This window comes from Macaca thibetana, chromosome 9 (assembly GCF_024542745.1).
Source record: "Macaca thibetana thibetana isolate TM-01 chromosome 9, ASM2454274v1, whole genome shotgun sequence".
NCBI lineage: Eukaryota > Metazoa > Chordata > Mammalia > Primates > Cercopithecidae > Macaca > Macaca thibetana.
In genome coordinates, this window is record NC_065586.1 from 54,159,344 (window position 1) to 54,184,720 (window position 25,377).

Here is a 25,377-nt window from a genome sequence, read left to right on the forward strand (position 1 = left end):
GCTCTGGCATCCCTCCTCTTTCCTAAGACCCTAAGACCCTGACAGGGGAAAGGTCATCATCCTTGTCACTCTGCTTAGGAAGATGCACCACGCACTGTGTTATGCACTTCATGTGGATCACCACCCTATGAGGTGGGCCTTATTGTTACCCTGTGTTAGGATTCTTGTATTGCTATAAAGAAATCTTAAGACTGAGTAATTTATTATTGAAAAGGTTTAATTGGCTTATGGTTCTGCAGGATGTACAGGAAGCATGGTGTTGGCACCTGCTTGGCTTCCAGGGAGGCCTCAGGAAGCTTATGACCATGGCACAAGGTGAAGGGGGATTAGGCATGTCACATAGGGAAAGCAGGAGCAAGAGGGGGGCAGGGGGAGGTGCCACACACTTTAAATGACCAGATCTTGAAATAACTCACTATCAAGAAAACAGCACCAAGCCATGAGACCCGTCCCCATGATCCAAACACCTCGCACTATGTCCCACCTCCAGCACCGGGGATTACAGTTCAACATGAGATTTGGCTGGGGACAAATATTCAAACTATATTGCCTCCTTATGCAGCTGAGGGAAACTGAGACTCGGGGTCACTAAGGGGAGGAGCTGGGATTCAGGGTGAAGCCAGTGCTCATGGCACAGGCTGTGGGTGCTAAGGTCGCTTGTATGAGCCTCATTTCTAAGGCAGGGAGGACAAGTTGCCAGCATGATGACATGAAACCGTCCACATGAACGTCCTGAGCATGGCACCCGCCACGGCAAGCTCAGTAAAGATCAGCTCCAAGTTACAGATCCCTCTTCCAGAAACCAGGTACCAGTCTTTCATAGAAAATAGGATTTATTTTCACATTTAAGGTGAACACAAATACATGTTCCAGAAATGTTTTATGTATAATACATCATCAGTAGATTGAATTTCTTTAACACACAGAAAAATCAAAGCCTACCAGGAAATGCTTCCCTCCAGAGCACAGGAGCTTACAGGCCACTTCTGTTAGCAACACAGGAATTCACATTGTCTAGGCACAGCTCAAGTGAGGTTTGTTCCCAGGTTCAACTGCTCCTACCCCCATAGGCCCTCCTCAGAAATGACAGCAGCAAACCAGCGGGCTTCACAGTAACCAGGAGGAAAGATCTCAGCCGAGGGAACCTTCACAAAAGCCCTGAGTTGTGTTTCAAAAGCCAAGCTCTGGGGTCTGTGGTCTGTGTCACCAACTCAGGTCACACCACAGCATGGGGAAGTTAGTGTTGCAGCTTCACTTCTAGTCAATCTTGTTAACTAAATTATCCCAATTAGGAAGACAACATTAAACAGGTATTAGAGTCCTTTTGCAAAACTGACTGTCCCCCTTGGTCAAGGAAAAGACCTTCACTTGGATGCTAACCCATCACCACCACCATGTCCAAGGCACAGATGAATCTGGGTTGGGCAATCACAGGCAATGCTTGATGAGGGGTGACATCATGTCCACAAAGATGCCTAGAAATGAGGTCGTGAGGAAGGGTGGGTATTAGGAGGCAGTGTGGTGGGTCCTGGCCGAGGTCCGACATCCCTGAGCAGCCTTCCTCAGGCACACCATGATGGTGGAGTGGGCACAGATATCATTTTGGGCACCTTGGCTGAGAGCCAAGGCAGCCATCTGGGTGCATGGACATTTGCAGCTGCCACCATCCCAGCACCATGGCCACAGATTAGCTCAACTGGCCACAGTCTGTGATGACAATCTTCTTGGATGTCTTCCCACTCTTAGAGCCGAAAGATTCTATTTTCTTCACGACATCCATGCCCTCTTTGACGTGACCAAACACAACATGCTTGCCATCCAACCTGTGAGGACGGGTGACCCGGGTGAGCAACAGTGTAGTGCAATGTCATCCAATGCCATGGCCCCGGTCATGGAATTAGTTACCGAAAACAGCAATTCTGCAAGGAATCCCCACGTAATACCTGGATCTACCACCAAAGCTCAATCAAGCCTTGTTGAGCGCCCCAGATACACCCCAGAGAATGCCTGGCTTCCAGGACACATTCTGCCACTCATGTTGTGACCTTGCCTCAGGTCACGTAGCCTGAATCCTGGTAACTCCATCTATTAAAAGTGGATTTATTCTTTGTTCTGCACAGGGAGGTAACAGGATAATGAAATGCTCTGAAGAAAGAAGAAGTCCAGACAAATGGAACCACGTTAACGGTCATGAATGATGAGTCAAGAGCCAAAGGAACAAGGGTGGTGAAACTGCAGAGTCCTGGGCAGCTCTCAACTCAAGAGAGTCCAATAATGTAAAAGGCGGCTCAGTTCAGCTCCGGCGAAGCTGGCATGGTTTCAGCCAAGAGCAGAACTGCAGGATCCACTGGGGTCCCATGAAGGAGCAAAGAGCAGGCTGAGCCAGCAAGGACCTGCCCAGCCCTGCCGGCCACATCTCTTAGGCTTGGAGGCTGGACACTTCTAGTGTCCGCCCCACCTAGGTCTCCCTAAAATTCTTGGAAATGGGCTTTACCAAGTCAGCTCCCAGCCAGCTCATCAGCAGGTGCCCCAGGGCTACGACATGGGACTCTGGCCAGAGAAATTTATCCCTTAGAGGAAAATGTACCAGGAAAGAGACATCCCTAAAATCCATGGGCATTGAAAACAGGGCCCTTACAGGCCTGTGGCTATCTGCAGGCTATGATAATACAGGGGCTTCATTTGGAAATCTGCTGATATCCAAATGTCTGCTGCAGCATTGCCAAGGCTCAGCCCATGGTCAAGACAAGCCTGGGAAACTCCAGGTTAAAACCACACAAGTGGGCTTCTACTCAGTCCCTCCTGAAGCCTCATAATGTTTTGCAACATTTCCCAGATGTATCTGGTAGAGAAACCCTTTCGTGTGTGCGTGTGAGCAGAATACACGGAGAAAATTCCAGATGACAGCAACAATGGGAACCCAAACCATGACAGAATTGCAGGAACAACTGCGATTCTCCTTTGATCCTTCCACTAACTTTCTCTTTCTCATACAAACACACAGCCTGGGAGAGGGCCACTGTTCCAGAGCAGATGGCCTGGCTGTAAACTGCCTGCCCCTAAAAGTGCACAAATCCTCCTCCAGCTGCAAGGCTGCCCACATTCCCAGAGGGCCTGGGGCAGGGAACTCACCAGTCTGTCTTTATGGTGCAGATGAAGAACTGGGAGCCATTGGTGTTAGGACCAGCATTAGCCATGGACAGGACACCTGCAAAAACCAGCAGAGCTGAGCCAGGCTGCCCCTGGAGGCACCTGCCGGGGAGGACATTAGAAAGGGCAGACGGTGCAAACCACACCAGGGACATTCGAGTCTGCAGATCCTGGGACCCAGAAGAGGAGAACCAGGGCCCGATACCAGCCCCCCAGGGTGTGTCTGCCTTTGCTGTCCGCTAGTTCTCAGTGGGGTGGCCTGAGAGGACAGGGCCTTGTGGAAGCTCTCAGTGGTAGGGCTGGGGCGGGACCCGGGACAGGACCCCAGGCCCTGACCTCCAGACTTCTCCACCTACCACTTTGGGTCTTATAGGTGACAAGATGCTGCCACAATAACCACCCTGGCTTCCAAACAATTTGCTTTTTGTCTAAGCAAGATTTTAAATCTTGCAACAATTCTTTTTTTCTGCAACAATGTTTTTTTTGAGATGGAGTCTCGCTCTGTCGCCCAAGCTGGAGTGCAGTGGCGTGATCTCGGCTCACTGCAAGCTCTGCCTCCCAGATTCACGCCAATCTCCTGTCTCAGCCTCCCGAGTAGCTGGGACTACAGGCACCCGCCACCACACCCGGCTCATTTTTGTGTTTTTGGTAGAGACGGAGTTTCACCATGTTAGCCAGGATGGTCTTGATCTCCTGACCTCGTGATCCACCCGCCTCAGCCTCCCAAAGTGCTGAGATTATAGGCGTGAGCCACCGTGCCCGGACCATTCTGCAACAATTCTAAGTGTCCTAGAATTTCCAACCCGAAACTCAGAGGACAGACAGGGAGGTGGCCAAGGCCTCCATTCTGCTTAAAGGTTCTTCCGCAAAGTTCCCAAAGGAAACCCTGCTTTTTAATCTGAGAGACGAGAAAACTCTAGGGAAACTCAACAAGCCAGAAATGCTGAGACGGCCTGCAGTGCCGCAGGGAGGAAGGGCCTCATCAGATACTGGGCGGTGACCACATGTGGCTTCTCAGGGCCTGCTGGGGCTTCCAGGCCAGGTCAGAGCTGTGGGGACACTCACCCTAGAGGCGGCCCCCACTCACCCGGCCCCACGTGCTTCAGTGTGAAGTTCTCGTCAGGAAAGCGGCTTCCGTAGATGGATTTCCCGCCTGTGCCATTGTGGTTGGTGAAGTCGCCCGCCTGTGAGCACACAGCACCTTCTGAGTGGCTGCCATGGAGCAGACGGGGGCCACAGCCCCGACACTGGCAGCGGCCTCAGCCCACCCAAGCCCACCCAGTTGGTGCCCCTCAGGTAAAGCGGTCAATAAACATCCAATAAAATTAGAACTAATAATAAGAAAAATAAGCAAAAAAAGAAAAAAAAAAGACTAAACTTAAATATCTTTTGTCACAGTAACTACCTTTGTTTCCAAATGACTTACTTTTTGTCTGAGCAAATTTTTAGGTAATCTTCAAAGGACCTAATGGCCATTCAGAGATGATACTTAGTGACCCAGAATTTAACCCACTCCTCCTGGAGGGCAACAAGGAAGAGGCCAGAGGCCCCGCAGTTCCTGTGTCTAGTCTGTGGGAGCACCAGCAGCTGGTCCAGACCAGCTCCCCATGCCAGGTCCCCTCACTGTCCCCGCACTGCCCCTTACCCAGCCCAGCAGCTTCCCCAACCCTTGCAGACCCAGGACAGAGTCTGCCCAGGGCTGGCATCCTTCCTCAGGCCTCAGCTAAGGCCCAGGCAGCCCTGGCCAAACCTGCATGGGGCACCCATGGCCAGAAGAGCCCGGTAGCAGCCCCTATGCCTAGTGCTGCCCAGCCCAGGCCATGGCTGGCTGCTGTTTTCCTGAGATGGGATCCTTGGGTGAGAGAGGGAACTGACCAGCTGAAGCATCCACAGGTGTTAATTAGGTGCTCGCTAATTGATATCCCTCCCAACGGATAACTCAGGACCCTGGCCTGGACTCCCAGTGCCACCGCCTTGTGCCAGGGAGCCCTCCAGCTCTGAAGTCCCCAGCCTGGCTCAGGACTTCCACCTCAGCTCCTGCTTTACCATCAGCCTCAGGGCTGGGCCAGGCCTGCCGTCCCTGTGTTCACCCCATATCCAGGCCTCACCACACACAGACGTCCAGCCCCAACCCACCGCCCCTTAGCATGATACGATGACAGTCACTGGGTCAGGGTAGAGGGAATGGGGAGAGAATTTCAGGCAGAAAGGTCTTAAAAGAGGTCATGACAGCCATGTCGCTGCCTCCAGGCTCTGCCTGCCTAGGATACCCAATCCCTGATCTTGAAGATCTGTGCTAATAGAGGACCAGCCCCAGTACCACCTGGGTCCTGACCCCCGGGAAGCTCCTGCTGCAACACCTACCCCCAAACCTCTGACACAGCAATACCAATGCTTGCGAAAACCGAGCGTGGCACATGACTGAAAAACATTCATTTCACCGAGAATAATGCCTTTCTCTGGGAAGGGAAGCTCCAAGTCCTGGCATGTGTGTTCCTGCCCTGGACCCGTCTTCCTCCTCCACCTCCGCCGCTTCTCCCTCTCCCCCTCTTATCTCCCACACCAGTGCTCAGGGGCATGCAGGGGACAAGGTCAGAGACCACTGGAATATGCTGGTTCTTCAAAGCCTTCAGGGCCACCCCCAGCACATCCATCCCCCAACCCAGCTCTGCCTTGATAGACTCCACCTCCCAGTCCCCTGGGCAGGGCCTGCCACTGGCCTGGAATGGCAATGGGTTGGGGCTGGACTTCCATGTGCAGTGAAGCCTGGATACAGGGCTAATGCAGGGGGGGCAGCCTGACCAACAGAGCAACTGCAGCTGCCCTGCTCAACACCTTCCTCATGCCAGGCATCTTCACACACCCACGAGGCAGCTCCTGCTCTCATCCCCCCTTACAGAAAAGGAAACCACGTTACCTGGCACATGAAGGAAGGGATCACCCTGTGGAAGGTGGAGCCTTTGTAGCCAAAGCCCTTCTCACCAGTGCACAGGGCTCTGAAGTTCTCTGAGGGTCGAAGGGAGACACAGGTTAACACGGCCAGGCCCCAATTCCCGGGTCATACCCATTCCAGCCAAAATCCCTGCTACATCCCCAGCAGTGACCAGGGGGATAAAGACCTTGGCACCTCTTGGGTCTGCTCTGCCCAACTCGCTATGTAACTGGACAAGTCACTCCCCTTCCCTGACCTCAGTACCTGAGCACTGTGACAAGAGTACAGGCTCATGGCTGTGCTGGCACCAGCAGGGCAGCGACTCAAGGGCTATGTGCGCACCACCCTGCCTCATTGGGGACCAGGAGTGGGGAAGTCTCTGGGAAATTTACGTGTGCCTTCCACCGGCTCTGAGGCTCCCAGCTACTATGAGAGAGGAGGGCAGAGCCAACGTTGAGGCCCAGAGAGGGATGGGAAGAGCTGCCCCAGGGCACCCAGTGGCTGAGCCACACATGGAGCTCCCATTCGTCAGGGGTCTCTGAGCCCCAATTCTTCTCACTACGCCACCCACCTTGCCCTGCCTGGCCCCCTTCCCATCTCACAAGGCCCCACGCCCTGTCTTACCAGCTGTCTTTGGGACGACATCTGCCTTCAGCTGTTGGGGGAGAAGAGGGACAAAAGTGGGTGGTCATTGGAGAGACAGGTGAAGGTGGATGTCTCTCAGCACCCGCCCACCCACCCCCACAGCGGCCAAGGAGGCTGAGGAAGAAGCACGTGGACATTCCATTCCCATTATTGCCAACCCGCGTAGGTGGCAGCTCTATCATTTCTGGGAGCCATTTCCTGAACCCAAGGCTGGAGGAGGTGGCCTTGGTTTCCTAATCTGTCAGAAGAGATGACAATGCTATCTTGGCCTACTTCTGTGGACACAGCTGGCACTGCTCCCACAGCTGGGCCCAAAGCATCAGAAACTCGGGCAAGAAAGTGGGTCTAAGGTAGGAGCCAGACCAGCTCTTCGATTTGGGGATGGTAAACTGAGGCCCAGGGAAAGGCATGCTCCCAGGGAGGGGCAGTGCTCCTACAGCTGGGCCCAAAGCATCAGAAATTCAGGGACAAGAGAGTGGGTCTAAGGCTCCTCCATTCGGGGTTGGGAAACTGAGGCCCAGGGAGAGGCATGAGGGTGTGGGGAGGGAAGGCTGAAGCCCCATCCCAGCCAGCCTCTAGCCTCGAAGCTGCAAGACCCACCCTTGAACCAAATGGAAGCAGGAAGGGTGTCCCTATTTTCCAGAAGAAACTGAGACTGAAAAAGAAATACCAAGGGCTCCCTGAGAAAAGGGCCAGTCAACACGAACTGACCTCTGCTGTCAATGTGAGGCCGGGCTGAAGGCTCCACTAGGGCTTTCCCTCTAAAGTTACCCTGATGACTGTTTCTTACTTTGCTTTATAAAAGACCCAAAGAGTTTGGGCAGGTGCTGAGTGTGACTCCCAAGGACGGTGGCAGGGCAAGGTTCCGGGCACACTGCCTCTGAATGTGTCCCAGCTCGCAGGAGGGGCATTCTGGGGTCCACCAGGTGGCCGGGCCCGAGGCCTACTGGGCCCGCACTGCTGCTGGAAACCACTTCTCGCTCCATTTCCCAGCACCACGAGTGTGAGCCCGACCGCGGGGGCGGGGTCGGGGCCAGGGCGCGCTCCGCGTTGTGCAAGGGCCGCCACGTGAGCACCCGCCGGGCCACAACGCTCACCCCAAGCCCCCCGACACCCACCTCAGAGCTCCGGATCTAGGCTCAGCCCCAGAAAACTCCTGGAGCCCCTCTCTCGTCCCGGGGCCGGCCCAGGGGTGCTGGGCCCTCCCTCTCTGCGATCTGACCTTGAGCTTTCTCCTCCACACGTGCCCTCCCTCCCGTCTCCCCGGCTCCAGTGCTCCGAGGCCGGAAGAAGCCATTCTGACGCCCATTCTCAAAATGGGGAAACTGAGGCCCAGAGCCCGGCAGGGGGAGGCCCAAGGTCACCCAGCGCGCCCGGCACCGCGCCGCCCAAAGCCCAGGGCTCTCCCCGGGCCCGTGTCTCGCGCCCAGGCCGGCCCTGCGAGCGATCTCACCTCCAGCACCACGCGGCCGAGCGGCTGCCCGTCGGCGCCCACGTCCAGGTACACGAGCGGGTTCCCGGAGGAGGAGGAAGAAGACGGGTCGCCGGCCCCCTTGCTGCAGGCGCGGGCCGCGGGGAGTCGCAGCGGCACGGAGCGCGGCACGGAGAGCAGGCCGAGCCACCGGGGGCCGCAGCGCAGCGCCAGCATCGCGGGCGAGGGTCGGGCGGGAAACGGGCAGGGAGAACACACAACTCTGAAAAAGAGGTCGCGCGCGCCCAGAAGGCCGAGTCCCGCGCAGCCGCGCGCCGCAGCCTTTATTGGCCTGGCCAGGTTTGCGGCCCCGCCCTTGTCCCGCCTCCTCCGGGCCTGTCCGTGGGCGACCCCTGCCGGCCGCAGCGCGCAGCGCAGCCAGCCGGTGGGGCCGCCGGGCGTGAAATGCTTTGGAACACTCCCGCCTCCAGGCCCAGAGACCCGGAGAACAGACACCACCCGGCAAAAGGATGCTGATTCCATGTTTATTAAGGTACCAGCAGACTTTTCTTAAAAAGGAAAAACTGCTAAAACGTAATTAACTCAAAAATATGAGCATCTACACGTTGCAATTTGAATATAATAACAAAAGTCTACCTTTGAGCCCTTTATAGGTAAGGCTCAGGGCCCTTTATAGGTAAGGCTCAGGCCAAATAAGCTTCCCTGCTGCCCTAGGTCCTGCAGTCCTAGAGGGTTAGAGAAAGGTGAGATGAGAGGCGGGATTAGTGAGCCAGAGGCGCAAGAGGGAGGAGATAAGCTGAGACACCTCCCATGATGCCCCCTAGCCTGCTTGTCCCGGCCTGGGCCTGTGTCTAGTTATTTCTAGGGACCAGACCTGCTTCCAGCAAGACTGAAAACGCAGCCTGGGCTCATCATGCTCCTTCCAGGCCCCCAGCCCTCCCCAGGACTGGTTCTGATCCCTCCTCCTAGGACCCACACTGACAGCCCCCGTACCCGGCCAGCCAGGGCAGCCACCTGCCCCCTCCCATCAGCATGCACCCCGTGAGGGGACTTAGTGGGGAGACCCACAGCAGGAGCATTTAAGCCCCATGTGCTGAGAGTGGGCTTCCCAGCAGCAAGAGCCACCCTCACTGCAAGGTGGTGGGAGGCCTGCAATAAATGGATGCCAAGCAGGGACTTGAGAGGGCATCTGGCCCAACACTAGCACTGTCCCCAGGGGAAGCTGAGGCCTGGACACAGGAAGGCACTGGCTAGGGCTGGGGAGCCCTAGAGTCCTGCTGCCAGCTTGCGCCAGTGCTCCAGGCCTCTCTGGGCCTCAGTTTCCCATCTGGAGGGTAAGGGTGTGATCATGCTCCTCATTCTGCTTTTGTCTCAGGTCTGTTCTTAGGATAAAATGAACTAGAGAGAGATGGATTTGTCAACTAAGTACTGTGCCTGTGGGCATCTGTGATGGATACAGTCTGGACTGTCTTTCTCAGGGTTTGGGATTCAGAGAGCAGTGGTCTCAGAGCCCTGAGTGGCCAGAGAAAGGGGTGGGGCTGAGCCTTGGAGGCAGGTGGGCTTGAGCAGGGACCAGCTCTGGACTGACCTGCCCCAGATTCTGAATGGGCTCATGGGAATAGGTCGGGCAGCAAAATGCCAGCCAAGCAAATTCACGAGGTCAGAGCAGTGTCCTAGCTTCATAAGAATGCTGGCTTGGCCTCTGGAAGTTTGGCTAGCTTGGCTTCTGGAAGTTCATAGCCCCCTTCTCTGATTCCTGGCCTAGGAGGGGCCTAGGGACCCAGCGAAGCCCAGGTGGGATGCATTCTAGGTCCCAGCCCAGAAAGGGGCCTCACTCTGCCCTGAGGAGCAGCCCCTCCTTTCTCATGACTGTGCCCTGAGGTGAGCAGGCCTGAGTGGGGAGCCCACTTGAGCCCTCAGCACATGTCCCAGACCCTCCTCTACCAGTGCAACCTGATTTGAGAGCAGAGGAATCACGCCATGTGCCTTGTCATGAAGCTTCCTTAAGGCCCCAGGCTTCCCTGCGGCCAATTCCAGGCCCTGAGCTCACAGGACCTTCAGCCACAGCGGGTGGCTCAGCGTACCCTGTTGTTTCTCAAGCCTGCTCCTAGGGGAACTCAGTTTACGCTCCATCCTGATGAAGCGTGAGCAGCCCCACTCCAGGGGAATGCTGCCTTCATTCACTTGACCACTTCAGTTCTCAGAACCCTTTCCCAGCTGTGAACTCTGTCTAAGAGGCAGCTCTGTTTTGCAGATGGGGAAACCAGGCCTGGGGAGTGAATTGCCCAAGGGCAGGCTGTTGGAGCTGGGACCAGTCTGTCTGACTTCACAATCAGGGTTATTGCATGTCAAACCCTTCTCACTCTCACCATGAAGCTGATCCTTGGGACAGGGTGAGGAGGCAGGAGAGATAAGCCTGGGCAGACAACACAGTAAGATAGAAACCGTGGGGTTGGCCAGGGGGCTGTGGCACTCAGGGCCTAGGGAGGTGGTTTAATAGTGAGCATGAGCTGAAAGGCCTTTGGGGACCTAATCGCAGAGGGCTCTGACGGCCTGGCTGAGGTCTGACATTGTTGGATAGCACTGGGGAGTCATCAGTAGTGCAAAGATTCCATGCTTAGGACTCTGGACTGGGAACCAGCTTCTTTCGTTCATGTTACTCCTTCCACTCTCTTTGGAAAAGCAAACGTCATCACTACCTCCGGTCTGAGCCAGAGAAAAGCCTACCTTCCCCAAAGGCTTAGCTATGATGTCATCCCTTCCTGTGCTATTCTCAGTGGTATTAGGAAGAAGGAAAGTTCATAGGCTAAGCCATGAGCTGAACACGTGCCCAGCCCTTGAGGGCTCCAGGCCCAGGTGACATCAGGCAGGTGTTAGCACTCACCTGGCTCCGAGGCTATTTACAGACTGTCATCCTCAGAAATAGCAGTGTTTCTCTCCGCTCAGCTCACCTAGTTTTTTATCCAAGGTGCTGATGGGTTTTGTCACCTAGGGATCCTGTAATACCACCTCTAGGCCTCACAAAGCCATAGAAAAATCAGTTTGTGCTAAGCTGAGAATCTCATTCAGGGGTTGCAAACTCAGATGCCTGTGGGGGCCAGGCAGGTGATACACATGAGTGGTGCAAGCTGGTAAGGATGTAGGGAGTGAGGGGAGGTGGCACTGTAGCCAAATAGCTAATGGATGTCCCAGGTAAAGAGTTAGCTGCTGCCCAGGCCAGCCAATTGTTGTATATAGGACTATGGGTCCACACAGGCCACCCAGGTTTTCTCATCTTTCAATAAAAGCTGAAGACTTTAAGTTTTATAGAAATCTAGTTTTCAAATGTTTGAAATGAATTTTAAAATAAAATTAAACACTGAATGAACTGTAAACAACATATCCAAACTAGATGAGGACTCTGGACCAATAGTTTGTAAGCTCTGATTTCCACTATACAGGTGAGAGGAATGAAACTCAGAGACGGATGGGGAATGGCCCCAGGCCACGCAGCTGGGCAGTACCAGGACTGTGGTCAGACCCTTTCTTCACTCTCCCCATGGCCTTTTCTGCAAAGTTCACTCAGCAGACATGATTTCAGAGCACCTACTGTGTTCTGAGCCCTGAGCTTCACCCTGGGGATTCAGAAGGACAAAGGGACAGGAGGTTACGGTGCCCTGAGATGGTGGAGCTGCTGAACGAACCTCTCCCAGGTGGCCCTGTGTGTGACAGGAGTGAACGCTGTGGTTGTTGTGGGGTACAAAGTTACAGCTGTTCTGGAGAGGCCCTCCAGGAGGGGCCGGGGGTGAAGGTAGCCCCGCTGTGGGCATGAGGTGGGGTTTCTATAATATTAAATATCATGAAGGCTGAGATCATTGTCAGTGCCAGTCACCGGGTCATACAACCTGTGCTGCCAGCCTAGACAATGGTCCTCAGATAGGATGAGGCCATGGACTTCATCTGTCTGGTTATGCTTGAGGGGTTTGAGGTCCAGGATAGCATCTGTCATGGGAAGGGAAACTGAGAGAGAGGTTCGCTGCAACTCAGAAATCCACCAGACCCTGCTAATGGGCTGCTGTGGGACTCTCTGGGGATGGAGTGTCCCCCGTGGCCTTTGTAAAGTCAGCACATTCATCATCCTCTCTCTGCTGGCTTCTAAGAACCAGACCATGATGGGGAGGCAGAGGCAGAGAAGGAAGGTTCCACTGAGGCCCAGGGAAGTGGTGGGAGAGACCCACAGGGGGAAGATGGGGGGAAGCTCTCCTCTGGAGTCCAGCTGGACTTTGAAAGTTATTCATGTGATCTGGGTCACTGCAGGCCACTGAGAGTGGAGCCAGCATGGTAGGGTGGAGCTCAGCAGGGTGTGGCTGACCCTCAGCTGCTGGGCTCTCACACAACCTGCCTGGCCACAGCCCCCCCCCGCAACTCACAACTCAGCAGAGCTCGATTATATCTGCGAGATAATCCATGTTTGTTGTTTGAAGCCACTAAGTGCCGGGTCATTTGCCATGTGCAATAGATAACTCATACCCATAGGACCCCGCCCCGGCCAGGGCTCCTGGAAGATCCCGTTGCTCCATGCACAGCCAGTCCTGGATCTGCTGTCTCAGCGAGCTTGGTCACCAGCTCTTGGCAAGGACCTCACAGGCATGGTCAGGGAGAACTGGCCCAAGAGACAGGACTTCCTTGTCTTTGTAAAGACGTGGAGTGGGCTGGCTATTTCTGTCTCATGCCTCTGAGGGAGAATGAATGAAGCTGGGGAGGATGGAGGATCTGGGAGAAAGTCCTCAGTGGCAGGGCCTGAGCTGGGTCTGGCCGTGGCATCCTATTGGCCTCTGGGAAGGGGACAGGGCCTCACTTTATGCCTCCGTGCTGGGCGCTCTGCACTTTGTAGATGTTGTTCTGAGCCTCAGGGTGACCCTGCAAAGTGGAGCTTGTTGTCCCTGCCTTACAAATAAAGGAATGGAGGCCATGAGAGATTAATGATGTGCCCAAGGTCACACTAGGGCCAAGCGGAGAGTGGAATTCTTCCCAACTGACCTGGCTCTGTGTCTCCAGGGGCAGGTAGGCTCTGAGTGGTGCCTCTGAGCTGGCTTGTGTCAGACATCATCCCCTCCATGCAGCCTTTTCTTCCAGCTAGCCTGACACTGTGCTTAGTGATTGAGATCCATGATCCTATGTAGTCCTCATGATAACTCTGCAAGGGAGGGTCTGTTGTCTCCAGGTGGACACCAGGTGGACACCAGGTGGCTGAGCTGGGTTTGAACCCAGGCCTGGCTGACTCCACATCTGCACTCCCTCCCACTGACTGGGTCTTCTCACCCTAGAGAATCTACCATTGGCTCAGCCCTGCAGGATGACACGCAACAGTACAGCTAGGTAACACAGAAACACACTGACTTCATTTACACAGTCCCTGCCCAGAGTCAATAGAAAAGTACCTGGTCAGCAGGACCCACAAGGTTGCCAAGTTCAGTCCAGATTTGTCCTTGGTGCATGCCCCATTGCCACCTTTATTTACTGTTTACTGATTTGCAGTGGCTTTTCTCAATGCGTCATTATCCTCAGGAGAGGGTCCCACTGCCAGTTGTCTAGGAGTGGGGCCCAAGACTTTGCCAAGCCTAAAATGCTGCTCAGTCAGACTTAGCCTGAGCTCTGGGCTCTCTGCCTTGTGGGTGCAAGGAAGCAAGCAGCCTCCAATTCTGCAGTTTCTCTTTTTTGGTCTGTTGTTTTGGTCTGTGCAATTTTGATGAATCTGCTGACTTGACCCTCTATCTTCACTGACTAACTCACATTGATACCTCTCCTTGCTCCATTAGAATAAATCTCCTTCTGGTCAACAATGCTTACCTTGTGATCCATATTGTCCACCTTCCAATCAATATGGTCCACCCTTGATGACAAGTGTTTGTCTTTTCCAATTAAGATAAACGCCATGGTGAAACCCCGTCTCTACTAAAAAATACAAAAATTAGGCCGGGCACGGTGGCTCATGCCTGTAATCCCAACACTTTGGGAGGCCGAGACGGGCAGATCACCTGAAGTTGGGAGTTCGAGACCAGCCTGACCAACATGGAGAAACCCCGTCTCTACTAAATATACAAAATTAGCCGGGCGTGGTGGCGGGTGCCTGTAATCCCAGCTACTTGGGAGGCTGAGGCAGGAAGAATTGCTTGAACCCAGGAGGCAGAGGTTGCAGTGAGCTGAGATCGAGCTACTGCACTCCAGCCTGGGCAACAGAGCGAGACTCTGTCTCAAAAAAAAAAAAAAAAAAAAAAAAGATAAATGCTGTGGTAATAGCTACCTTTTGCTGCACTTAATACACTGCACATGGTAAGGATTTATAACATTATTTCTTAATCCCTGTGTGGCCCTTGAGAATAAGTACTAGTATTAACTACTTTTTATAAATAGGGCCTTCAAAGTGGATGGAAGTCATAAGCCATCCAAGGTTACATGTGTCTTCCCTCATGTTAAGTGAGTGGCAGAACAGCCTGTATTTGGCCTTGCTCTGCTTAATCCCAGAACTTGGCTCCTGCCTCTAATGCTATCTTTGCTACTGTTGAATTTGAGTACAAAAGATCAGCAGGTCAGGCTGAGAGACGCCTCAATTTATGTGACAAAGATCTCAGATTGTAGATGAGCAGAGAGACTCAAACAGTTGACCAACTAGCAGCCTGTTCCTAGGACAGAGGGTCTGTATCATAGGCCCTGGGTTTGGGTGAGTCCAAGCAAATCTGGGGATCACAGCGGAAGCTTCAGCTTCATGGGGACAGGCCCAGCCCATTCAGCAGAGAATCAAGGAGCAGGGGACCCTGCGAATCAAGGGTGTTTGGAGAAGATCTAACTAAGGGTGGTCACCATAGAAGTGTGGTGGGGTGGCCACAATGCCATCTCTAGAGAGATGAGGGCTGCACTGGGGCAGAGGCCACAGTGGGGCTTCATAGTCCTGACCAGGATAAGCAGGAGCCAGATTTGGGTACATGTAGACAGAAGGCTTCCTACCAGTCAGCGATATTGCAGAATGATACTTTGAAGTAAGAAGCTCCCCATGGCTGAAGCTGTGCGAGAGATACCAAGTAAGGATGCCACAGAAGATGGCTGCTTGGCCTAAGTGGTGGGGCCAGGTGACCTGTCTGGCTCCTTCTGATGCAGAGACTCTGCAATTTAGACCCCCTAAGTTGAGGCTGCTTGGGGGAACAAAAAGTGCAAGATGCAACCTCAGAGTTTTGTGTTTTTTGGGGGGGTTTGTTGTTGTTTTTTATTTTTTAATTTTTTATTTTTTGCAGACAAGGCCTCGCTCTGTCACCCAGGCTGGAGCTCAGTGGTGCTATCTGGGCTCACTGCAACGTCCACCTCCCAGGTTCAAGTGATTCTCAGACCTCAGCCTCCCGAGTAGCTGGGATTACAGGTGTGTGCCACCACACCTGGCTTATTTTTGTATTTTTAATAGAGATGGGGTTCACCACATTGGTCAGGCTGGTCTTGAACTCCTGACCTCAGGTGACCCAACTGCGTCAGCCTCCAGAGTTATTTACTGGCATATCAGTGAGTGAAATGTAACATGAAACCATAAAAGCCAGAAGAGAATACTGACATATGGTTATTGGTTTCAAAGTGGTCAAAGTTTTCCAAGCATAGAAGCAAATGCAAGGAAATGTAAGAAAAAATATGCAACAATCTGGTGGCATACCTGGCTTAAAACTCGGCATTTCAAAGGTGCCACTGGCACAGTTGGGAAGAATAACTTGCGTTTCTTTATTTCTCCCAGCCCTTTCCCTCCAAGCTTTGGGGAAAGCAGACTTCAGAAATAAGGACAAAGATGTCAATACTTGGCTTTAAGGTTTCAAAAAAAAAAAAAAAAAAAGTTAGGATACTTGCCAGTTGGTGTAGAAAATGTGCATGATCACTCAGTCAGCCTTCCCTCTCAGATGAGACCTTCATTCACTCCCAACCTGCAAGAGACCCTCATGGTTGGAGGAAGAAGGGAGTGAAGGGGAATCAAGGGAGTAAGACCCATCAGAGGATGTAAGAACCCCTAGATGAACTCCAGGAATCCAAAAGCAGAGGCATCCTGAGCCGTGTTTCTGAGCAGAGCCGAGGAAAGGAGCAAGAACCCAGAGCCAGGCCCTTCCCTGGTGGCGAGTGCAACCTGGTTGCCTGGTGTGTCCAGACTGGTAGGGCTCCCAGCAGCCATGAACAGATTTCCTGGGGGCCCAAGAAGGCAGAGTGACCCAGGAGCCTGAAGACCTGGAGGCCATGTGGTTGGACAAGGAAATGACAGTAGGGACTGTGTCAGTGGACCAGAGTCAGATGAAAACAAGGATCTTAGTAGACACCAGAGGAATCAACGAGTAGCCAGATGGATCCCAAAGTAATCTCAGCACTTTGCGAGGCTGAGGCAGGAGGATCGCTTGAGCCCAGAGGTTTGAGACCAGCCTGGGCAACATAGTGAGACCCTATCTCTACACAAATTAAATTTCTAAAAAATTAAAATTCTAAATAATTTCTAAATAAATTAAAATTCTAAGATAATTTTAAAAAATTAGGCAGGCATGGTAGTATATACCTGTCACTCTCCCTTACTCATGAAGGCTTGACTGGTGGCCCGTAGGCAGGCAGTGGTCATCCATATAGGATTTCCAACAGTAGGACCCCAAGCCTGGGGCAGAGAACAGGGTCAAATTCTGGAAAAAGCGAGACGGGTCTCCAACCTAGACCCTGAATGGGCAGGGTCCAAACATAGAAGGCTGAGGGGACCAGGCAAGGTCCAAGTTTGAGAGCTGGATGCTGGCCAGGCCCTGGTCACTCTCCCTTACTCATGAATTCACTCATGCTTCTTCATGGAGCAGCTACTATTAAGACTCAACTATGGCCAACCATGGTGGTTCACACGTGTAATCCCAGCACTGTGGGATGCTGAGGTGGGAGGATTGCTTGGGACCAGGAATTCAAGACCAACCTGGGCAACACAGCAAGACCCCATCTCTACAAAAAATTAAAAACTTAGTGGGGGGCAGTGCACACTTCTAGTCCCAGCTACTTGGGAGGCTGAGGTGGGAGGATCGCTTGAGCTCAGGAGATGGAGGCTGCAGTGAGCTGTGTTTACACCACTGTACTCCAGCCTGGGTGACAGAATGAGACCTTGTCTCAAGGGAACAAAAAAGGACTCAACCGTGTGCCACAGATGCCGAGGGCTTCGGCCATGTCACTTGAGCTTCTAAACTATCCCCATTAGAGTCATTAGAGTCAGGGCTCATCCTGGAGTCTGAAGGAGTTGTGCTGCCTGTCTTCCCTGGTGCAGTGATTTTAAAACATGCAATTTCTTTTCCACCCCTGGCATTGAGAGGTGGAGTCTTATTTCTCTTCCCTTGAATATGGGCTGGCCTCTGGGACTCACTTCTAACCAACAGCATGTGGAAGAAGTAAGGACACGTGTCTCCTGGCAGCAGGTCATGAGAGCAACACAGCTTCTGCCCGGCTCTTGCTCTTGGGCTCCAGTTCTTGATACCCAGCTCCCACACCATGAGGAAGCCCAGGCCACATGAAGAGGACACAGCGTGCTTTCCAGCCGACTGCCCGGCTGAGGTCTCAGCTGCCAGACACATGAGTGAGAAGGCCTTGAGAGGACTCCAGACCCAGCTACCATCAGACTGCGGCCACCTGAAATCCCCTAGTGAGAACTGCCCAGCTGAGCCCAGTCAGTGCTAAGAAACACAAGAAAGGATGATGATAAATGAGTAAGGCTGTTTCACACCACTAGGTCTGGGGTGATTTGTTACACAACTAGAGATAACCAGAACTCCTGTTGAGGACATGCAGTGGATTCCTGATGGGGTTTGACAGGAGCCCTGGTCAGGCACCTCCTTCAGCCTGGGCTCTGTTCATGTGGTAGGTCTACAGAACCCCCAAACACCATAACCCTGTGGGAAGTCATTATCCCTCCCCACCCCACCTCACCTCTCCTTCTCAACACCCATGTCAGATAACGGCATGACCACCCACCCAGGGATCCCAGTACAGACTGGGTGTCATCTTGTCGTATTTGGCTGGTGCATTCCCATGTAATTTTTTTTTTTTTATGTGAGGTCTCCTTATGTTGCTCAGGTCAGTCTTAGACTCCTGGCCTTAAGCAGTCTTCCTGCCTCAGTCTCCTAAAGTGCTCGAATTACAGGTGTGAGCCACCAGGCACGGCCACCCCCCCCCCCGCCCCGCCCATCTAATTTACTCCTATCCATTCATTCCTTTGACAAACCTTTATGGAGCACCCACTGGTGTCAAGCTTTGTGCTAAATGGACCTGCCTGGTCCCTGTCCTCAAGGAGCTTACAGTAAAGCAAAGAGAAACCTGTCAAACTGTTCATTACAAGTGCAGCCAAAAGTCTCAATAACTGTGTTTATTAATTAACCTAAGTACTGTGCTGAGCTCTTCACATTCATTCAATCATTGAGTCCCCATAGTAATCCCATGAGGAGGAGATTATAATCCAGAGATCATTAGCTTTATTTTATGAGGAAACTGAGGCACCCAGAGGTTGAATGAGGTTATGCCATTAGTGGGCGGTAGCACAGAGGTGAAGTTTCCTTCCCATCCCTCCCTTCTGCCACTGCAGTAGCTGAAGTTCTGTCCTGGGTCCTGCAGGAAGCACGGACTGAGACATAGCTGAGAACCCACGTGGTTTTACAGGGGAGTCGTGCCTGTGGAAGACCAGTGGTGAAGCCGGGCTGGGCAGGAACAGCCTCAGACAGCGACACAGATCTTCCCAGTCCTGGGTCAACCCAGCAGGAGTTCCTGAGCACAGGTGGCCATGAGAGGCATCCCCACTGAGCTCCAATGGCCAGGGCTGCTGTGCTCAGTATTTGCTGGGGCTGCCTAGGAAGCATGGTCTCTTGTTGATGGCTGAGGCCACTCCTGCAGGGTCTGTACTCTTTGCAGCTGAGCAGCAAATTCTTTCCTAAAGGGAGACCCCTGGGCTGCCCCCATGGCTGCTACCCAGACTGTCACACAGCCTTCTCTCTCATCTCTCCACCTCTGGGCACAGCCCTGTGCCCAAATTCTGTGTCTGGAGTGATGGCTGTAAAATGCACACCCTCCCTGTGAGATCCACCAGCCACTCCCCATCTCCATCAGGAAGAGGAACAGGTTCCCTCCTCCCCCAGCACCTCCCTGCGCTGTGTGGACTATCCAGGGATCAGACAGCCTGGGCTCACACCTGGGCTCCCCACGGATTGATGCTGCTAATATTGGTACCTCCTCCAGAGACTGCTGTGCGGTCCAATGAGATGCCACAGGGAAAACACTTAGTGTTAGGCTGCCACAGAGCAAGGCCAGAAATGACCTCCTTTAGGCCCAGACCTGCCTCTGGTCAGCTCAGGCACTGAACCCGGGAAGGGCTGACTTCCAGCCAGGGTGTCTTTGTTACCCTAAGTTCAGAGGAAAGAGGTAGCAGAGGGGCCACTCTGAGGCTCTCTGCCTGGTGGAGGGACAAGAAGGGTGGGTCCAGTCACCCCTGGCAGGAGTGGGTGTGGTTCCCCTGGGCTGGAGCTGTCAGGGTGACCGTAGGGAGAGGGGCTGAGCTCAGGGGAGAGAGGTGAGAGGGAAAGAGGAAGGACTCTGTATGTCCGGTGTAGAGGCCCTGCTCACCCTCCCTGGTCCTGACCCCGGCTCCAGCCCCATCAGACTCTGCGGTTGGACTGTTGCTCAGGGCCCGGTCTTGCCCCCGCTAGGCCACTGTATAGAAGGCCTTGTGTGCTGAGGCTCCTGGTCTCGCCTGGCGCCAGCCTGACCCACTCAGCTCAGCCCCTCCTCAAGGCTGTCCCCATAAGCTGTCTACTCCAACAAAGGGTCAGTGTCCTCGGGAGGGCAGGTGCTGCCAGGCGGGACCGCAGCCAGGCCTGCTGGGGAGTTCTGGGCAGTCGAATCTCAGAGGAGTGACCAGGGCCTGGCTATGCTGAGGACAGGGCTGGCGGGATATTTGTTGTTTTTGTTGGTTTTGAGCCACTGCCCCTAGGAAGAGGTCAAGGTGAGGGAGGCAGGCGGAGGCTAGGGCTGGGGAGCTGGGGTACATTTGCCCAGTTTGCGACTAGAGTCCAGATGGGGGCCTCCCAGGAGGAGTAGAGGCCTACTGACCTCCCTGCCACTATCCCCAGGCCCCACCTCAAGACCCTAGGCCCCAGCTTGACCTGAGACCCAGCAACAAAGAGCCAGAATCCACCCCATTTTCAAGCCAGGAAGGAGACTACCCTTTAGGGTGATAGCTTATACGCACCCCTGTTTCCCTCTCTGCCCACTCTGTCAGCCTGTTGAAACTCCTGCTGGGGCCCACTGCCCGCCTCTCTGCTGCCAGACTGGCCCACCTGCCAGTCCCACAGAGTCAGCCTTCAAACCCCCACAGCTGGTCAGTCAGCCCTGGGAGAAGTTGTCCCCCAGCTGGGGCACACTTCTCTGAATACAGGCTGCTCACAAGCAGAATTTAAGCCATTGATGGGTCAGGGCTGGCAACCATCTGAGGCCACATCAATAAAGGCCAAGTCTCTAGAACAAGGGAGGTCAGGTTTTCTATTTGCAGCCCAGGCCTGTGGAAATCAGGCAATCTACAAGTATTGGAAGGAGTGTCACAGAACAATGACAAATGGATGGAGGTTCCAGAGAGTAATGAATGAAAGCTACAGACTTCTGAACAACATGGGGGTAGATAAAAATCTGTCGAGGATTTGTGTATACTGTGCTTTTCCCATCAGATTATAAGCTCCTTGGAGGTCTTGTTCATCTCAGTAGCTCCTCCACCATCTCAGTCTCTTAATACCTGTCATCACTCAGCTCACAGTGATGGCAATAAATATTGGTAGATCAGTGGGTGGATGGATGGGTGAATGTATGAGTAGTGATAGAGTATGGACGGGGAGATGAGTGGGTGGGTGGATGCTAGGTGGGCAGGTGAGTTGATGGACAAATGGCTGGAAAGTAAATAACGGACCGACTCCTACACTGGAGCGAGGATAGAATGGAAGCTGGCATAACCGTTGCCAGCGCAAAACAGGCTTCTCAAAGATTTCTTACAGAGGCTGCAAAAGGCATGAAACGTAAGAGAAAAGGCAGATAACCTAGACTTCATTAGCAGATAACCTAGACTTCATTAGCATTAGCAACCTGTATTCATCAAAAGACACCATTAATGAAATAGAATTAAGAAATGAAGCTACAGGCTGGGTGCAGTGGCTCATGCTTGTAAACGTAGTGTTTTGGGAGGCCAAGGCAGGAGGATCCATTGAAACCAGGAGTTCAAGACCAGCCTGGGAAACATAGCACAACTCTGTCTCTACAAAAAAATTTTTTTTTAAATTGAACTGGACATGGTGGCATGTGCTTGTACACAGTCCTAGCTCCTTGGGAGGCTGAGGCTGGAGGATTGCTTGTGTCCAGGAGTTCCAGGTTGCAGTGAGCTAGGATCACACCACTGCATTCCAGCCTGAGCAACAGATTATCAAAAGAAAGAAAAGGAGGGAAGAAAGGAGGGAAGGAAGGAAGGGAGGAAGGAAAGAAGGAAGGAAGGAAGGAAGGAAGGAAGGAAGGAAGGAAGGAAGGAAGGAAGGAAGGAAGGAAGGAAGGAAAAAAGTTACAAAGTAGGGCAAGATAGTCACAATACATACATCTGACAAAAGTTCATATTCAGTACATTAGAGAACTTATATCAATCAATAAGAAAAGGGAAACAGCCCAATAGACAGTGGTCAAAAAACTTGAACAAGCATTTTACACACACACACACAAAGGTATCCAAATGACCAGTAAGCATGTGAGAAGGTAGACAGCATCTTTAGTCATCAGGAGAAAGCAAATTAAAGCGCCAATGAGATACTATTATATACCCACTAAAATGGCTAAAATTAAAAAGGGTTGCTGAGGATGTGGCATAGCTGGAACTTTCATACATTGTTAGTGGGAGTGTCAGTTAGTACAATAACTTTAGAAAACTGTTTGGCAGTTATCTACTAAAGCTAAAAATATGCTTATCTATGACTCAGAAATTCCACTCCTAGGCAAATATTTAAAAGAAATGAGGGCCAGTCATGGTGGCTCATCCCTGTAATCCTAGCACTTTGGGAGGCCGAGAAAGGAGGATCGCTTGAGCTCAGGAGTGTGAGACCAGCCTGGGCAACATAGTGAGATCTCATCTCTATTTTTTAAAAGATTAAAATTAAAGGCCAGGCGCAGTGGCTCACGCCTGTAATCCCAGCACTTTGGGAGTCCAAGTTGGGCGGATCATGAGGTCAGGAGATTGAGACGATCCTGGCTAACAATGTGAAACCCCGTCTCTACTAAAAATACAAAAAATTAGCTGAGCGTGGTGGTGGGCACCTGTAGTCCCAGCTACTCAGGAGGCTGAGGCAGGAGAATGGCGTGAACCCAGGAGGCAGGGCTTGCAGTGAGCCAAGGTCGCACCACTGCACTCCAGCCTGGGTGACAGAGCAAGACTCCATTTCAAAACAAATAAAAAATAAAAAAAGAGAAATCAGTGTGTATGTCCACACAAATACTTCATATGAACGTTCATAGGTGCCTTGAACTGGAAAAAACCCAAGCACCCATGAACAGTAAGGTGAATACATGCATTGTGGTACATCCATACAGTGGAATGCTACTCAGCAATAAAAAAGAACAGCTACTGATGCAGGCAGCAACACGGATGAATCTCACAGACATTATATTGAGAAGAAACAAAAATCTTGAGGATATGCTATATGATTATGGAAAGTACAAGAAGAGTAGGTGAAACTAATCTATGGTGAGAGAAGTCAGAATAGGGGCTACTTTGAGGGAGGGGGTCGCTGGAAGTGGGTACAAGGGAGCCAGCCTTCTGGAGTCCTGGAAATGTTTTAAATCTTGATCTGCATGGTGTACATATGTGTATCTTTACCAAATTCTACATTGATGATCTGTGTACTCATTATATTTTTGTTATACTTCAATAAAGCATTTTTAAAACACAAACACAATTCCTTTATTCTAGAAGAGTTCAGTGTGCTGGCATGGAAGCGGAGCCCAGAAGGTGCATTATCTTCTCCCCTTCAAAGAGGTTTGTTTCTCAGGATTTAGCATAATACATCTCAGGGGAATTGAGAAGTCCTTGTCTGAGTCAAGGGGGCTGGGCTAGATAATAAGAAGATGCTCATATGGGGAAGTCCTTGGGGTGGGGTAGATGACAACAGGATGACACATGCCTGGGACTTTCCCACCAGCTCTTCCCAAGGCCACCGCGCACTTGAGCTGCTGAGACACTCAAAGACCGCCGGCCAAGGGTGTCTGTGCCTCCCCACCATAGTGCACTGTACTCAGAGGGGTCGTGAGTCCTGGGGGCTTCCCACCACTGCCCCTCCTCTGTCTCCAGTGTGGGCCACTGTACCAGCTGCAGAGCTGAAATCAGAGGGGAATAGGGAGAAGGTGGGAAGAGGGGGTCTGGAGCTACCTCCTGCCCTTCTGGACCTCAGCCTTCTCCTCTGTAATGCAGAGAGATTGTGCTACTCTTCCAAGGCTGTTCTCAATGCAGGTTCTGAAGGTTCCCTGGGTACCCCAAGCCACCCATGAGCCAAGGTGGGTTGCCAAGCACATCTGGAGAGCAAGAGGGCTCTGTCCACTGACTACACAAAGCCCAATTCGTCTGGGCTTCTTCTCCCATGAGTCAGGTAGCATCACAAGAGGATGACACAGGTGAGCCTGTGAGGCCAGCTGACCAGGGCAGGGCACACCTCATGGTCAGAAGTGAGTCAGCTGGGGCCCGGCTTCACTCAGCCAGGAAGCCAGTGGGATGGAGCTGGACCAGGCTGAGAACTAACCCATAACAGGTGCCAAGAGAGGAACCTGAGTCACCCTTGCCCCCTCTCTCCCACTGACCTCACTCCTGCCAATCAGGCACCCACCTTTTCCTCTGTACCTCCTTAGCATCCCTCTGGTCCATTTTGCCTCCCCATTCTGCGGCCCCCTACCTTACAGACTGCAGTAGGCCCCTCCCTGCCCTCCAACCCTAGCCCCGAAGTCCAGTCTCCTTCATTCTTCCAGGTGGATCGTTTTCCCCCTCCTTTATTCAGGGATAATTGACATTTAATACAATGCATGGATCTTAAGAATGAAGTTTAAAGAGTTTTGACAAATGCATACCCCTGTGCTACTGATACCCAGTCATGTGAAGGCATAGAATATTTCAATCACCTTGGAAAGTTTTCTCTACCCCTGCCTCCAGTCACCCAGCCTACACCCAAAAAACCCTCTGTGCTGACTTCTACTCCCAAGAAATGAGCTTTGTGGGTTCTTAAGCTTCACATAAAATATAATTTTTTAGTAATTATATAGTAATACTCCTTTATGTCTGGATTCTTTCACCCACTGTGTTTTTCGTCTTCATCCATCTTTTGTGACTTTTATTGTTGGATAAGTTTCCATTTTATAAATGTAACTCAATTTGTTTATTAATTCTTATATTGATGAACAACTAGACTGTTTCCAGATTTTTACTGTTATGGATAATTCTGCCCTGACCACTTGTGTACATGTTTTTGTGTGGATATGTCTTCATTTCTCTTGGGTAAATTCCTGTAAGTTAAATCTCTGGGATATATAGTAAATATATGTTTATCTTTATAAGAAACTGCCAAACTTTCCCAAAGTGGTCGCACCATTATAGACGCTCAGCACTAATGTATGAGAGGTCTGGTTGTTCCACATCCGCACCAGCACTTGGTATTTTTAGTCTTGTTAATTTTAACCATCCGAGGATCTTTTTAAAAACCACTTCTAAACATCCCAAATGTCCATCGGCTGGCAAATGGACAGACAAAAGGTGGTAAATCCACACAATGGAATATTAGTTGGTAATAAAAAGAAATGAGGTACTGATGCACGACAGGAATGAACCTTGAAAACATTACACCTGGTGAAAGAAGCTCATCACAAAAGTCCACCTTGTGTAGGATTCCATTAATATAAAATGTCCAAAATAGGCAAATTTATACAGACAGAAAATATATTGGTGCTTTTCTAGGTCTGAGGGGATGGGAGGTTGGAGGATGATAGCCAGTGGGTGTGGGATCTCTATTTGGGGTGATAAAAATGTTCTAAAATGTATTGTGATGGTTCACAAGTCTGTGAGTATACTAAAAGCCATTGAATTAGACACTACCTGAAAAAGCTATCTGAAAAACCAAACCCACCACATCTAATTACCAGGCTACCCCCTATAGCTCCC

The 25,377-nt window shown here is 52.0% G+C and overlaps 1 protein-coding gene across 1 annotated transcript in view; it reads right to left on the reverse strand.

Moving 5' to 3' along the window:
- Positions 1-818: 818 nt before the first annotated feature.
- Positions 819-25,377, reverse strand: part of PPIF (peptidylprolyl isomerase F) — an 860,147-nt gene continuing 835,588 nt past the window's right edge. Inside the window, exons 2-7 of the mRNA XM_050803547.1 lie at positions 8,181-8,463; positions 6,707-6,737; positions 6,068-6,156; positions 4,238-4,334; positions 3,133-3,208; positions 819-1,823 (exon numbers count right to left, since the gene is read on the reverse strand). Coding sequence (XP_050659504.1) covers positions 1,688-1,823; positions 3,133-3,208; positions 4,238-4,334; positions 6,068-6,156; positions 6,707-6,737; positions 8,181-8,375 — 624 coding nt within the window. The 5' untranslated portion in view covers positions 8,376-8,463 and the 3' untranslated portion in view covers positions 819-1,687. The remainder of the gene's footprint in view (positions 1,824-3,132; positions 3,209-4,237; positions 4,335-6,067; positions 6,157-6,706; positions 6,738-8,180; positions 8,464-25,377) is intronic.